Below are 14152 nucleotides of genomic sequence, written 5' to 3' on the forward strand. Positions count from 1 at the left end.
CTGCACCTTCTGTGTGCTTAACTTTTAGGTCCACACACGCTGAACTAGTGTCAGCTGCTTTCAGTTTACACATTTTAGTATATTTCAGCTGTTGTTGGTATATTTTAGTGTTTTAGTATATTTTTATTTCTGGAATATTTTATTTTTTACTGCATTTACGCATATTTTTACTGCATGTTAGTTTATTTTATTCCCTTATCTTTACTTTTATCTTTCTTTTTATCTACACGGGGGCTGCAATGCCAATTTCGACATGCTCAGTGACAATAAAGGATTCTTGATTCAAAGTTTTTCCACAGTAGAAAATGAGTATTTCTTGGTTTACTACAAACCTGTAGTGTAATGATGCAGGTGCAGATTGAATCTATTCCACCATCAGCTGCGAGCAAAAAGACTCCATGAAGCACAAACGTTATATTTGCTCCTGCTCTGATGACTCTGGTGAATGTGACATATAGAACAAACTAGAACCGACACGTTCTGAAAGTTTTATTCACTAAAGTGTGAAAAATCTGTACGAGCAGCCTTTGATGGGAGCACTGCAGCTGAATGATGATCTGATCTCACTCCTGGGGAGAAATGAAAAACTGAGTGAAGAAATGTGTGAAACCAGTTCAGAGTCCGTTCATCTGGTGTTTCTGTGGTGCTTTCAGGTGTCTGCTGGTGGAACTGGACCTGCGTCTCGTCCTGAGCCGTGATGACAGGCCTCAGGTGATGCTGCCTGCAAACAACGAACACTGTCAGCAAGGCAAGATTATCTAGAGCGGACAGCCCGTTTCATACCAAAGGAACGTCAAAGAGCTTCACATAATGTACAAGAAGTCAGATTCTGGATGAATGTTTGTTTCCAGCTGCCTGTTGTTGTTCTGAAGATCATCAGTGGATGTGAAATATCTCTGATCAATTATCAGTTATGTGGGAATCTTCGTGCTTTTAATCAGGCGTTAGAAATAAATGAAATACAACGAGTCCGCCGGAGTCGCTAACAGAGCCGCTACCGTCAGGCTCCACTGTGATAGCACCACCGGCTAACACACTGGAGCAGTGTATGTGCTAAGCTAGTCTTTAATGGGCCTCGTAAAGACGTGTTGTATTGCCTGATTTCACCCTTTGCTGTTGTACTTACTCGGTGCTCAGGCTCCGGTCGTGGTCTGGCCCTCGTGTGGCCCAGAGCTTTGGTGACTTTAGTCGACAACCAGGAAGCAGAATGTTCTGATTTTGGAGGCGGCACAAAAAAAGTACAGTCTGTACTTCGAACATTAACATGTCATTTGCTGAGTTTGACATTTCTCATATGCATATTGTGCCGACACTGTAATGATGCAAAGTTTCCCTTTAACAATCACTAAAAAACAATGTGTTTCAAAAGGCACCAGCAGACAAGACACACAGAACACACATGAACCTGAAGTCTACCGCCGTGCAGTCAGTGCTCAATACAAAACCCACAGCTCAACTACCGATGAATGAGTCCCTCGCTGCTGTTCAATCCCAGGAAGTACACAAATACTCAGTTTGACACTGGGTACAACAGCTGACCAACCATGTCTTACTAAAACTCTGGAGTCACCTCCCGCTGTAACCGTGTGACCAGTCGCTTAGAGCGCCATTTATGTCCGCGCCTAAAAATACTTTCTTTGAGTCAGTATTTTGAAATTATTCAACCACAGACGGGTTCCAGCACAGAACATAAGAAAACACAACACTCATAAGAAGCGTCCAGAACATGTACCAGAACCAAGTTTACACGGTCAAAGGTTGTTGTTGGTACTGATGGAACCGTTCCGTCCGGCCCCGTTTACTGCTGAGGTACCTGGAACACTGACGTGGTACTTAGAGGTGGAGCTAAAAACTCTGCCATCTGTTGATTGGTCAGAGACAATCGGAGCAACCAGAGTCGTCCATCTGTGTTCTCACATAGGATTTCCAGACTCTCCTGGTTTTTCAGCAGTCTTTCGGGGAAACCAAAATATCGTTCTCACGGATTTTACCGGAGTTACCTGAGAGTCATGTGAGTCCAGTCCACTAAGTCCGGTCAGGTTTTATTCACAGCTGCTACAACACGGAGCTCCAAGGACCAAAGCCCTGCCCAGAGGTTTCAGCAGGAGCCACGCGGACTACAAAGAGGACAAAGACGGACTTCAAACAGCCAACTGTCTGCTCGGACAGGATGGTCTCACCACTTCCTTGTAGCATCTTCAGCGTTGTTGCCATTTTAAAAAGAAGGTGGATGAAGGTTTTGGTTTCCGAGTGGGGGTGTGTCTGTGACAGGAATAAGACAAAATATCATATTAACCTGGAACTGATAGTTGATAACTACACTGTCGGCTGCAGGGAATGACCAGCCTGGGAGCCTGTGGGTCCGACGGAGGGACGGCGGCGTAGAGGGCTTTCTGTAGAACGGGTAGACTCTGAATGACAGACTTCTTGGCTCGTTGCTGAGGATTGACGAGCTAATTGATGCCTTGTTTTCCACCGTTTTACAAACTGGAAGGTGTCAGATATGTGGGACAGACAACAAAGGAAAAAAAGGAGCTAATATATTTTTTTTTCATTTAAACATGGTGAGTTTTAAATGTTAAATATGTAGAATTCCTTAATTTACTGGTCTTTAGGTTCCCGTGGTGGAGGCCTGCTTCATATTTATATGGGAAGTTCAGGGACTTGTCACAGGTGGCCTTAAGGAGACTTTAGGCCTCCTTACCTAATATAATCATCAGTGCTCAGGGACCTTGTCGACCCGTCCATCAGAAATGGACATGTCCAGAGTGTGGATTGGCTGGCGGTCCTCCTGGGGATGCATCCTGGAGCAGGTTCCTGTCCAGCTGCCTGCTTATAGAGTAGTGCTGGGCTAAAGACTCATCAGTCCACTCTGTTCTGGACAGCAGCTGGTCCATGTGAGGCCCCAGGGTCCTATGTGGAAGTGGATATGGACTGATGGTGGGGTCCCGCTCCAGCAATGACTGTCCAGGGGCTCGATGTGGCCCATCAGGTCCATAAAGTGTACCAGTCAATATAGAAGTATCCCGTTCCAGGCTGGTCTGCAGTTGCTGGGTCTGGTCCTCCATTTGGTACAGCTGCTTTTTGTGAATTTGACTGTGGTCATGGGGGTCTAGTCTAGTATGACACAGTTGCTTTTTGTGGATTTGACTGTGGTCCTGGTGGTCCAACTGAGTATGGTACTCTTGTTTCCTAGTATGCTGAATGTTGTCCTGGTCTTGGTGGTCCATCTGGATGTTGTACTGTTGTTTCTTCTTGTTCTGAATGCTGTTCTGGTCAGGTTGATTTGTCTGGACATGGTACTGCTGCTTCTTCTGGTTTTGGATTTGGTTTTGTTCTTCCTGGTTCTCCTGAAGGTCCATCTGTGCGTGGAACTGCTGCTTCTTTTGGCTCTGGATCTGGTTGTGGACCTGGTTCTTTATGTCTTTCCAGTGCCGTCCTCTGAGGACAGGCTCCAAATCCAGACACCGCTGGCAGACCTCCTTCCCCGGAACTGACTGCACCAGCACATGGACTCCCAACTGTCTCCAAACTGCCTCCTTCTCTGCAGAAGACCATGGGCGACGTCGGACCTTCCTGGGAGCCACAGGGACTGAAAGATAGACAGAAAGGTGAGGAGACAATGCAAATCTCTAAAGTATAGGAAGACCTCCTAAACATGCATGAAATGAATTTATGGTCAGCTAAAACCAGGAGAACCTACCTGTGATAGGAGTCTGCAGTCTGGACTCTGGTGGAACCGTGGTCATCCGTCGGATACTGCTCTGTGACAGAACTAGAGACAGGTAGAGAGACAGGCGCGGTCAAACAGCGCCATCTAGTGAATAATCTGTACATGGACGCATGAAACACATAGAGGATTAGAGTTTTAAGGTTCAAGGGTCAGATGTCCAGATGTTTACAGCCTGGTACAAACAGTGGTTTTGGTCTCTATGGATAATTTCCCCGTTCATGACAACTGTACAAACTGGTTTAAATTATAATAAGGCTTAAAGTTCTGAATATTTACAGCCGTGGTCACTCTGAACAGTTAGCCACTAGGTTTCAGCGGCCAGGTTTCATTCAGCCTCAGCTCCACCCATGCTCCAACTCTTTTGACCATGTTTGGATGAGCTGGGAGTTTGGTGGAGTCAGGCACTGTTACTAAGCTTCACGATGACTCTGCAGAAACCTGCAGGCGATGTCACGTTAAAGTCCTTTATTGGGACATTGTGGCCAAAATGTAAAGCAAGTAGGTCTTTAACGTAGTGAGTCGGGACCCACAGGACGGTCATTTGAGTGGACCCCCATATAAATGTGTTTTTTACAATTGTAGTGATTTATGATCGCAGCCAGTTTAAGACCGGGCCCGTCAAACCGGCTGTGGTATAATTCCTGCCCCGAAACTGATCAGGAAATAAAGCTCCAGTGAACAAATGTAAGCATGGCAGGGAGCCTTGGAGACATGTGATGGCATCCTCTGACCGTCGGGGGGCGCTGTAGGGTTGCAGATTAAGATGTTTAAGTCACTATCTGAATATTACTGTTGATAAAGTTTGAAAATGGAGGGAAAGTCTGAGTAGTAGGTATGAAATGTGGTGGTGGTTGATGTCGTCGTTTCTGTGCTGTTCCAGTTTTTAACCATTAAAGCAGTGGCTGGGACATGACACCTACACCAAACACTGACCCCTGCTGTATTTTAGAGGAACAGTAATAGCAGCTGCTGAAGTATATGGCACACAAATGTAGACCTGATTTGAACAGATCTGTCTATAGACTGGTTCCATTGTCACAGATACCCCGTCCAGCTATTTGGGTCAGTATCAGACCGACATCCAGTATCAGTTTAATGCTGGCGCATAAGTATTAGACTCCTCATACCTTGAGATTTAACATGAGGAGTTTCTGTAATGAGGCCAGTGGGTCAGGTTTGACATTAGGGGTCAGGTTTAGGGTTTGAGGGCCATGTTCATGACCATAGGTCAGATTTGGGTCAGGGGTCAGAGGTCAGGATCAGGACTCACCCTCTGGTCTTGGGTCAGACTGCTCTTGATCGGGTTCTTTACATCCCTTCTCACTTCTTGGTTGTGCGGATCGTTTCTTCATCTTAGCGCCTCCTACTGGAGTGACTTGAAAAAAAAAGTATTGCAGTTTGGTGGGCTGTTCATGTTTAACATATGAATCAGTCATGAAGTTCTTCTAATCTCTCACGATGGCAAAACAAAACCTTAAAGTACTCTAAAGATCAGTAAGACCTGAACCCAATCAAAGACCAGAGTCACAAAAACTGTCTCTGGTCTTTCCTCTCTCTACTGGGACAAACTTAGTAACTGTACCAGGTTTGACTCAGGTGTTACCTGTTTCAGGGTCAGGGTTTAGTAGCCCCAGGTTGTCCCACTCCCTCCCCAGCAGGTGGTAGAAGTCGGTGGTCTTGGCTGCAGCCTCCCAGTCTCCGTCCTGCAGACTCTCTCCGATGGCAATCTCACAAACAGTCTTCAGCGTCGTCTTCACCGCCAGTGGCGGGCGGCTCCACCGGTATCCGGATGCCTTTCTGGCAGCGGCCAGTGCCAGGCTGAGGCGACCTGGAGCCAGAAGGTCCTGGAGGGTCTGAACACCTGAGTCCAGTGATTTAGCAGCGAGGAGGAACCTGCCGAGCTCCCTCAGCTTCTGACTGACGTAGTCGTACCTGCGCTGGCTGCCATCTTGGTTTCCCATCAACTTGTTTCCATATTTACAGATCAACCAATCAGATTTGACCTGGACAGAGGAAGGAAGGGTTAATAGAAACAGGCGGCAAGACGGACAGTTAGATGGACAGACTGACAGGTGTACAGACCTGGTGTGAGACATGGTCCTGGTTCATGCGGTGCAGGACTTCACTGCAGCTCTCAGATGCTCCGCTGGAGATGGGAAGGAGGCGGGATGCTGCAGCCTGGACCCTGCTGCGCTTCCTGGGCCGGTCCACACCGGGGTCAGAGGTCATGTTCTGATCCACATTAGGGTCAGAGGTCATGGGCCGTTTGGTCCCAGTCTGGTCTGTTGTGGTCCTGTCTCCTGAGGGGTCAGACGGTGCATCTTCTGTGAACTTGGAGGTCCTGTCGTCTGCTGGATCACCGGCTGAATTACCTGCGGAGTCAGAGGTCGGGCCCTTCATGGAGTCTGAGGATTTTTCTGCTGTGGAGGCCAAGTCCTTAGATGGGTCAGAGGATATTTTCTTACGACAGGACGCCTGATGTTTCCAGAGATCAGCACGAAGGAAGAAACCGAGGCACAACGGGCAGGGAAGGTAGTTCCTCGCATCGACCTCCTGCGAGGGCTGGCGCCACGGCACAATCTCACCGCTGCCCTGTCTGATCACCTGAGGGACAGACAGGCGGAGAGAGGGCGACACACAGGTAGTCAGGTACACTGGCATCGTACTTCAGTGTCATGCAGGTAGTTTCCTCTGCGGGGAAACAGACAGGTTAGCGGACAGACAGGTACGCAGGCGAACAGACTAATAGTCAGGTAAATTGACCTCAGTACTGTGCTGGCAGTTTCTTCTTCAGGTAAACACAAAGACAAGCGAATAGACACATTAAGAGAAATAAAGGTGAACAGTAAGGCAGACAGGTAGTTTCCCGTTGCAGGTAGACAGGTAAACAGAACAGAGAGGTGAAGAAACAGGTAAACGAACCTCGATGTTGTGTAGGTAGTTGCCCCTGCAACGCAGGTGCTCCAGCAGCAGGTGACGTTGTTTGGAGCCCGTTGGCAATGTGCTGGCGGCTGCAACTTCCTGTTGGTCGGCGTGTTTCCTCAGCAGATGACGAGCGATCTTCACCTGCGGCCGTCGACAGAACACGCAGTAGTGTTTCTTATCCCACCGCCTCTTCCCGTCACTCCACGTCCTCTTCACTGTCACCCCCTCCTTCTTCTCCTCCTGCCCACGCCTCCTCTCCTTTTGCCCACGCCTCTTCTCACCTGGGCCCCGCCTCTTCTCTGCCGGACCCCGCCTCTTGCCTCTCTGGCCTCGCCTGCTTAAGGTAGCTGTGCGGCGGGGACGGCGGCCAGCGGGCTTTGTTACCTCTCCATCAGGAGAGGAGGTTTGGTCTGAAGTTTGGACATCTGTTTTGTTCTCCATGGCAACGACAGTGTGGTCCTCTGTAGTAACAGCGGTCACCGTGGGAACAGCAGTCTCCAATGAATAAAATACACAGGTAAACATCAACATGTTGCAGGCAGGTGTGATTTCAGGAGACACTTGAACTCATTGTGAGGGGTTTAAAAATGAGCCGTAAAGATAGAACCTGACGCAAATTTATTAAGATTATCTAGAGTTAAAACACGACATGAAATACATCTGGACAACAATCCTCAGTGTAACAACAATATAACAAGGTTTTCCTACAGACTTGATGGCTCAAACTGCGTCAGATTACAGATTAAACCAGACTGCAACAAACAGAACACTAATGATACTGGACGGAGGAGCGCCACACCAGACTCCACACAAATACCTGACAGTTTAAAGTTTCTCCACTTTTCTGAACATGTTTCAAAAATAGTAAGTTACTACAGTTCAGTTCGAGATGAGCCACATTCATAAACAGCTTTCTGGGGACGAACTTTCTAAGTGCTGAGTCTCATTCCTGCAAACTCCTCGTAATTAACACATCCTGTCAGATTAAAGGGAGCGGGGTCAATCCGGTAATGATCGCGGATCATTAAGGGCCGTAAGTGTGCCGAATTAACTGAAAGAAACACTATATTAGCACAAAGCCTTCTTTCATGCTTTGGAAGTAATGTTAAGTGAACAAACAATAAATATGATGTTTCCAGAATGAAGTTTGGCGCTTCTTCTTCCCCGTAACCTCAGCTGTCGGACCGGGACGAACATTAGGATCGTGGATTTGTGTTTTTATGTGTGCTGACTGACTGACACGGACTGATGAATGTGTAAACATACCGATAACAATGGACAGACTGTTTGTTGAGGTTCGACAGCGGACAAGAGGTCGGAAAACGAGGGCGTGTCCGATAATGGAAGCGTATTTACCTTCAGGCTAAATGCTAACAGCTAGCGGGAGAGAAGCTAACCGCAGCAACATCGCTCTTAGCACTTTAGGAGCTTGCATGTAGCTAGTTTAACATTACATCATGTGCTGTTAAACAGAAGCCTAACCCGTCCAGGTTCTAGCAAACAGACTGAGACAGAAAATTTAAAGACCTGATCCGGTCCTCACCTGCTAACGGAACGAACTCTTCTTCTTCTTCTTCTTCTTCTTCTTCTTCTTCTTCTTCTAAGGTTTTACGGCAGCTGGCATCAACAGTTGCATTACTGCCACCCTCTGGTTTTACTCTCCATACTATAGCGCCCCCTAGCCGCCTATCCAGTAATCTAATATACTTTTAACATTGTCCTCTACCTGCTCTGTTTTCTGTAACTGTGTCATCATTTGTCCTCTGTCATGTCAACAGTCTCAGCCTCATGACACTGACTGCAGAAGCCTGTGTGTTTGTCCTGTGATGGATAGTGTGTAGTGTAATATAACACCAGATAGACTTTATTCAGGTAAAAGCTTCACCTGGAACACCAGACAGACTTTATTCAGGTAAAAGCTTCACCTGGAACATCAGACAGACTTTATTCAGGTAAAAGCTTCACCTGGAACATCAGACAGACTTTATTCAGGTAAAAGCTTCACCTGGAACATCAGACAGACTTTATTCAGGTAAAAGCTTCACCTGGAACATCAGACAGACTTTATTCAGGTAAAAGCTTCACCTGGAACATCAGACAGACTTTATTCAGGTAAAAGCTTCACCTGGAAAATCAGACAGACTTTGTTCTGAGCTGAACTGATGAAAACTTTTTCACGATGAGTCTGAATGTTGAGCCATCTCTGTGGTTTTAGCCTGTTTGTTCATATTCTCTCACATGTGCGTCATGAAGTCTCTCTGCTTTTCACACTGTAACCATGGAAACACACAACAAGGGACCAGCCCTACCCTCCTCCCCCTCTGTGGAGGTGGGAGGAGCTTGTGCTGATAAAAACCTCAGCGTGTCAACTCTTTGTACCAGCTCGATCGTAACGACACCATGGACGGACTACAGGTGAGTGCTGACAGGTGAAGTTCAGACACCAGAACTGAAATACTCTCGTTGTCTGCTGAGTACCAGAGCTGCAGAGTGCTCGTATCATCCGTGGTGGTTTTGAGCCTCCTTGTACTTTTGAGTTTGTTGCTTTTTTGTTGTTCAAAAGGGATAAAAAATTTCACTAATCAAACCTGGTTTTAAAGCTTTTTTGGAGTCTTCATGTTGAGCTGGTCTGGTCTGAGTTCAGTGGTTTTTAGTGTAGACCTGGTCTGATGTGGTCCCTGAACCCACCACCCGATCAGTTTCTGAGAGTTGAAAGACATCTGAAGGCAGCACGTGTTCTGGTGTGTTTTGTTGCAAACAGGTGTGTGTGTGTGTGTGTGTGTGTGTGTGTGTGTGTGTGTGTGTGTGTGTGGACGGGCGGGGCTTCCTCAGGTACGCAGGTAATGGCTCAGTGCAGGGTTTCGGGGAATGCTGTTGCTAGGAGACAAAAGCAAACAGTTTTAAAGCTGCAGATCAGAGTGAGACGAACACCTCTACTTCTACCTGAACCGCTGCAGCTCTCACAGGCGCGGTGAGGCTGCTGCCGCCGGCCGTCTCCTTCTACATTTCAGTAGGCTTCTGAGGTTCTGGTAGGTGTAGGCAGGCTCAGGTAGACTCAGCTGGGCTCAGGTATGTGGTGTGCCCCAGGACTAGAACGCTGGACTGTCAGCTGAGATGCAAAGATAGAGGTTAAAATAATAAAAAGAAGAAGAAACAGCTGATTCAGGAGTTTGTCTGCTTCTGTCTCAAAGGGTTTCTGTTTGATTCCAGGTGAGTATCGCGTGTCTGCTGCTGAAGATGACCTTTGACCCCATCACTGCACAAGCCCTGCAGAAGCGCAGGTGTCCAACATGTCCTGAAGGTAACTGACCAGTGACAGTCCAGATGATCCTTCATGAAAACCCGTGGTGTGTCCCTGACGTCCTGTCTCTAACCTGCAGGTTACTTTGTGAAGAAGAACTGTTCTGTAATAATGAATAATGACGAAGTGAAGACTGAAGGAGTCCAGTGTGAACCGTGCACTGACTGCTCAGGTAAGCACACCTGCCTCCACGCCTGGTCCCGCTGCTGTCTGAAGGAGCGCTCTTTGTTGTCAGAATGAGTCTCGACTGATACTGAAGTTCAAAAACTTACAGTGAAAATAAGTCTGAGCTGAGATTTCTGTTTGCTTCGTCTTGTTCCATGAAGACGAATCGTCTTTGAGCCGCTCTGGTTCACACAGAGGCAGCAGTTATAGTCATAATAATATATATAGAAAACAACGAACCTCTTCCTGCCGGTCACTGTGAGATCAGTCAGTCATAGACTCATAACTTCTGCTTGTGATTGGCTCAGAGATTAACCACCAATCAGAGCTCTCTGTTTGGAAATCCATGATGAATCATCAGTCAGCTGTGTTGAGAAAGAAAAACTCTGTTTCATGAGACGAAACGTTTCACAGGAAGAGAGAAAAAGCTCTTCTGCTTTCTGACTGATCAATGAACTGATCAATGAACTGATCAATGAACTGATCAATGGATTGACAGAAAACGAATCTGCAGAATTTTGTTGAATCGATTACTCGTTAGACTGTTTCACTCACTATTCTACTATTTTAAATGTAATAGTTTGATCATGTTTAATCAGACGTTCCTGCTTCCTGTTTGACTTCTTTGATTACGATTTGTTTGACTGAGGATTTGTTGGTTAAACCCTCCAGTTTTTGAGTCTTGACTGATTGATTTATGTCCTGCAGCGGCTGATCGGGACACTTTGGTGAAATGTTCCACATTTGCTGACTCGCTGTGTGGAAACAACAGCACACCTGCCGTCACATCGACATGTGCAGCTACCAAACCTCCAGGTAAACTCACCTGACAGCAGCTCGCTAACAGAGCGGGGAAAAGTTCATTTCCTCCATGATGAGACAGAAGTTAGCTTCAAGAGTTCACAAGGTTTCCAGAGGCTGTCTGAAGGTTTTTATTTGATTCTTCTCCTTCTTCTTCTTCTTCTTCTTCTCCTTCTTCTTCTTCTTCTTCACAGTCTCTGTACCTGAAGTGTGGATCATCCTCACTGTGATGTAAGAATCACCTTTAACCATCTTTAATCTCTGCTGAGGTGGCAGCTGGTGATTTCTGTCTCTCTAATCATTTTCATGTTATGACATCATTTAACTTTTTTAATGTAAGTTACATGTTTGTTGGATGCAGCTGCAGATTTCTGCTGTTTCAGCTCATCAGCGGTTAATTTACATGAAACGATCTCACTTATCGAAAATAATGAATCATGAATGAGTTGAAATGTCAGCGCAGGTCTGTTAAAGTGTCAGCTGATGTCCTGAAGGAAGTTAGAGAGACAGAGACATGGCGTCAGTGGAAGTGTTGACTGAAAGCCATTGAAGTGAGTTGAGTAGTTTGAGTTGTGGCAGTTAGAGGAGCAGGAAGAAGTACACTTAGTTCAGAGGTGAAGATCTGAGACCTGAAAGGATTTGAAGTGTGAGCACTGAAAAGATAAACAGTAAGAGATTCAACCAGTTTAAATATCAGTGGGAGAGGATTTCTTAGCCACGCCTCCCAGTTCGACCAGTCAGCCCGTCTCCAGGGATCAAACACATTCAGGTGGTGAAGTCCAGGTGTTAGTTATCTTTAACTCGATTACAAACTCTCCTGTGTGTGGACACAGGAGTTGTTTGAGTGCTCTGTGGTTCAGGAGGTCGAGCGTCGTCCACCTATCAGAAGGATGGTGGTTTGATCCCGATGCTGCACAGGTGTGTGAGTGTGTTAGTGCTCGTGATGAGCGGGTGGCCGAGCTGTGGCCCAGGTGTGAATGGTTGAATGCAGCTCGTGTTGTAAAGCCGCTCTTTATAAAAGCGGGTTAGACAGACCATCTACCACTTCTATACAAACTGAAGGCTGCCTCTGATTGGTTGACCTTTATTTAAGTAGGAAGTCACATTGAAATTAAAACCTCTTTTGTGAGTGAGACCTAGCCAAGAAAGGGTCAGTCCTCCCCCAGTCAGTCAATCTGATAGAAGACACTTTAACTGAAGCGTTCAGTGCGACCTGAGATCAAAACCGCTTTGCAAAAAAAACAACTTTTGGTTCAAGCAGGTGGGAAATTTGATAATCTTGTAGATTAAGATGACCACTGCTACCTGCTGCCTGTGTAACATGATGGCCACCCCACATGCTGTACTAGGTACACTGATGGGTCCTGAAGGATTGGATGGCACAGGGGGTCGAGTTTTGACAAGGTGGATAGATATTTGAAATCCCCACGTATTTGTAGTCATGAACAGACTGAATAGATGCACCATCAAGCGTATCGATGGAGGGACTTTCTGGCTCCACCAGACTTGGATTTGGAATTGGATCAGCTGATAATAATAATGTAATTATGCTTCTGTGATGTTTTCTGTGGAGACTGATTGTGTTTTGCTGTCATTGTCTCTGCAGTTCTGTTTCCTTGTTCCTGCTTCTGCTGCTCAGTTTGTTTCTCATTCTGCCGTCCTGCCGGAAACGCCGACACAACAAGCCAAAAGGTAACAAGCTCCAACATAATACACCACGCCCACCAGACAACAGACTCCTCCCACCCCGTTACGACCCCTCCCCTCAGATAACAGACTCCTCCCACCCTGTTACTGACCCCTCCCCTCAGATAACAGACTCCTCCCATCCTGTTACCGACCCCTCCCCTCAGATAACAGACTCCCCCCGTCGTGTTACTGACCCCTCCCCTCAGATAACAGACTCCTCCCATCCTGTTTCCTCCACAGGTCTGGACTGTGGTCCGCTGTGACTGAAGTGGATCTGAAAGAATTAAACCCAGTGTGAGTTTCTTTCAGCATCAGTGCCATTGAGAGCTGCTAAACCACCCAGTGGACGGTAGTCCTGGTGCAGCCCTGTTAGAAGTTTCAGTCTAGGTTTAGTCCATCTGTAGCACAGGCTCAGTCCAGGTGCAGCACAGGCTCAGTCCAGGTGTAGCCCAGGCTCAGTCCAGGTGCAGCACAGGCTCAGTCCAGGTGTAGCACAGGCTCAGTCCAGGTGCAGCACAGGTTCAGTCTAGGTGTGGCCCAGGTTCAGTCCGGCTGTTGCACAGATTCAGTTCAGGTGTAGTCCATGTGTAGTCTAGGTCTAGTGCATATGTTGCCCAGCTGTAGTCCTGGTGCAGCCCTGTTGCAGGTTTAGTCTAGGTTTAGTCCATCTGTAGCACAGGCTCAGTCCAGGTGTAGCACAGGTTCAGTCCAGGTGCAGCACAGGCTCAGTCCAGGTGTAGCATAGGTTTAGTCCAGGTGTGGCCCAGGTTCAGTCCAGGTGCAGCACAGGTTCAGTCCAGGTGTAGCACAGGTTCAGTCCAGGTGTGGCCCAGGATATGTCCGGGTGTGGCCCAGGTTCAGTCCGGCTGTTGCACAGATTCAGTTCAGGTGTAGTCCAGGTCTAGTCCATGTGTAGTCTAGGTCTAGTGCATGTGTAGCCCAGCTGTAGTCCTGGTGGAGTCCAAGTACAGTCCAGGTTTAGACCAAGTTCAGGTGTAGCACAGGTTCAGTCAAGGTGTAGTTAAGTTGTAGCCCGGGTTCAGTCCAGTTGTAGCCCAGGTGTAGCCCAGGGTCAGTGCAGGTTTAGTTACAGTTTAGTCCAGCTTTACTTCAGTGTAGCCCAAATGTAGTCCAGCGTATAGTAAACGCCTCCTCCATTAGCAAATCAGATTTAGGAACAGCTCCTTACCTGTGTAACAGAACAACATGCTATGACATCACTTCCTGTGGAGTGCCAGAAGTTTTATTTCAATTTTCAAATGCTTCTAGTTTTATTTGTTTTATTTGTTTTATTTGTTTTTTGAGAATATTTGATGTTTATTTTAGTTGCTGCTGAGTTTGATGTTTAGAAAGGTGCAGACAGGATGTCTCACTCTGCTGGTAGACTGTGGTACTGCAGACCTCAGTTTATTGATTCAGTTCAGAGTCCTGTGAAATCACTGCGTCCTACGTTTCCCATGATGCACCTGGCTCTTCCGGAGCCCCAGCAGGCCGAGGAGGAGGTTTGCCTGTGTTGAACTGAGTTTGTGTGGGTGAGC

At 47.0% G+C, this 14152-nt stretch overlaps 1 protein-coding gene across 3 annotated transcripts; it reads right to left on the bottom strand.

The window, feature by feature from the left end:
• Positions 1-134: 134 nt before the first annotated feature.
• LOC121626525 lies at positions 135-8239 on the bottom strand. 3 transcript variants are annotated; one of them, XR_006007958.1, is made up of 8 exons: positions 8202-8239; positions 6656-7153; positions 5816-6337; positions 5337-5736; positions 5004-5108; positions 3704-3775; positions 1127-3592; positions 135-721 (listed from the first exon to the last, which is right to left on the bottom strand). XR_006007958.1 is itself a non-coding variant. In XM_041965094.1 (7 exons), the coding sequence occupies exons 2-7, from the start codon at positions 7097-7099 to the stop codon at positions 2748-2750; spliced, it is 2388 nt and encodes a 795-aa protein (XP_041821028.1). In that variant the 5' UTR covers positions 7100-7153; positions 8202-8239; the 3' UTR covers positions 920-2747. The 3 variants fall into 3 exon arrangements, 1 of the variants encoding a protein (XP_041821028.1); XR_006007959.1 differs by lacking the exon at positions 135-721 and having other exon boundaries at positions 920-2487; positions 2606-3592; XM_041965094.1 differs by lacking the exon at positions 135-721 and having other exon boundaries at positions 920-3592.
• Positions 8240-14152: the final 5913 nt, after the last annotated feature.

Source organism: Chelmon rostratus, chromosome 23 (assembly GCF_017976325.1).
Source record: "Chelmon rostratus isolate fCheRos1 chromosome 23, fCheRos1.pri, whole genome shotgun sequence".
In the NCBI taxonomy this organism is placed as follows: Eukaryota; Metazoa; Chordata; class Actinopteri; order Chaetodontiformes; family Chaetodontidae; genus Chelmon; species Chelmon rostratus.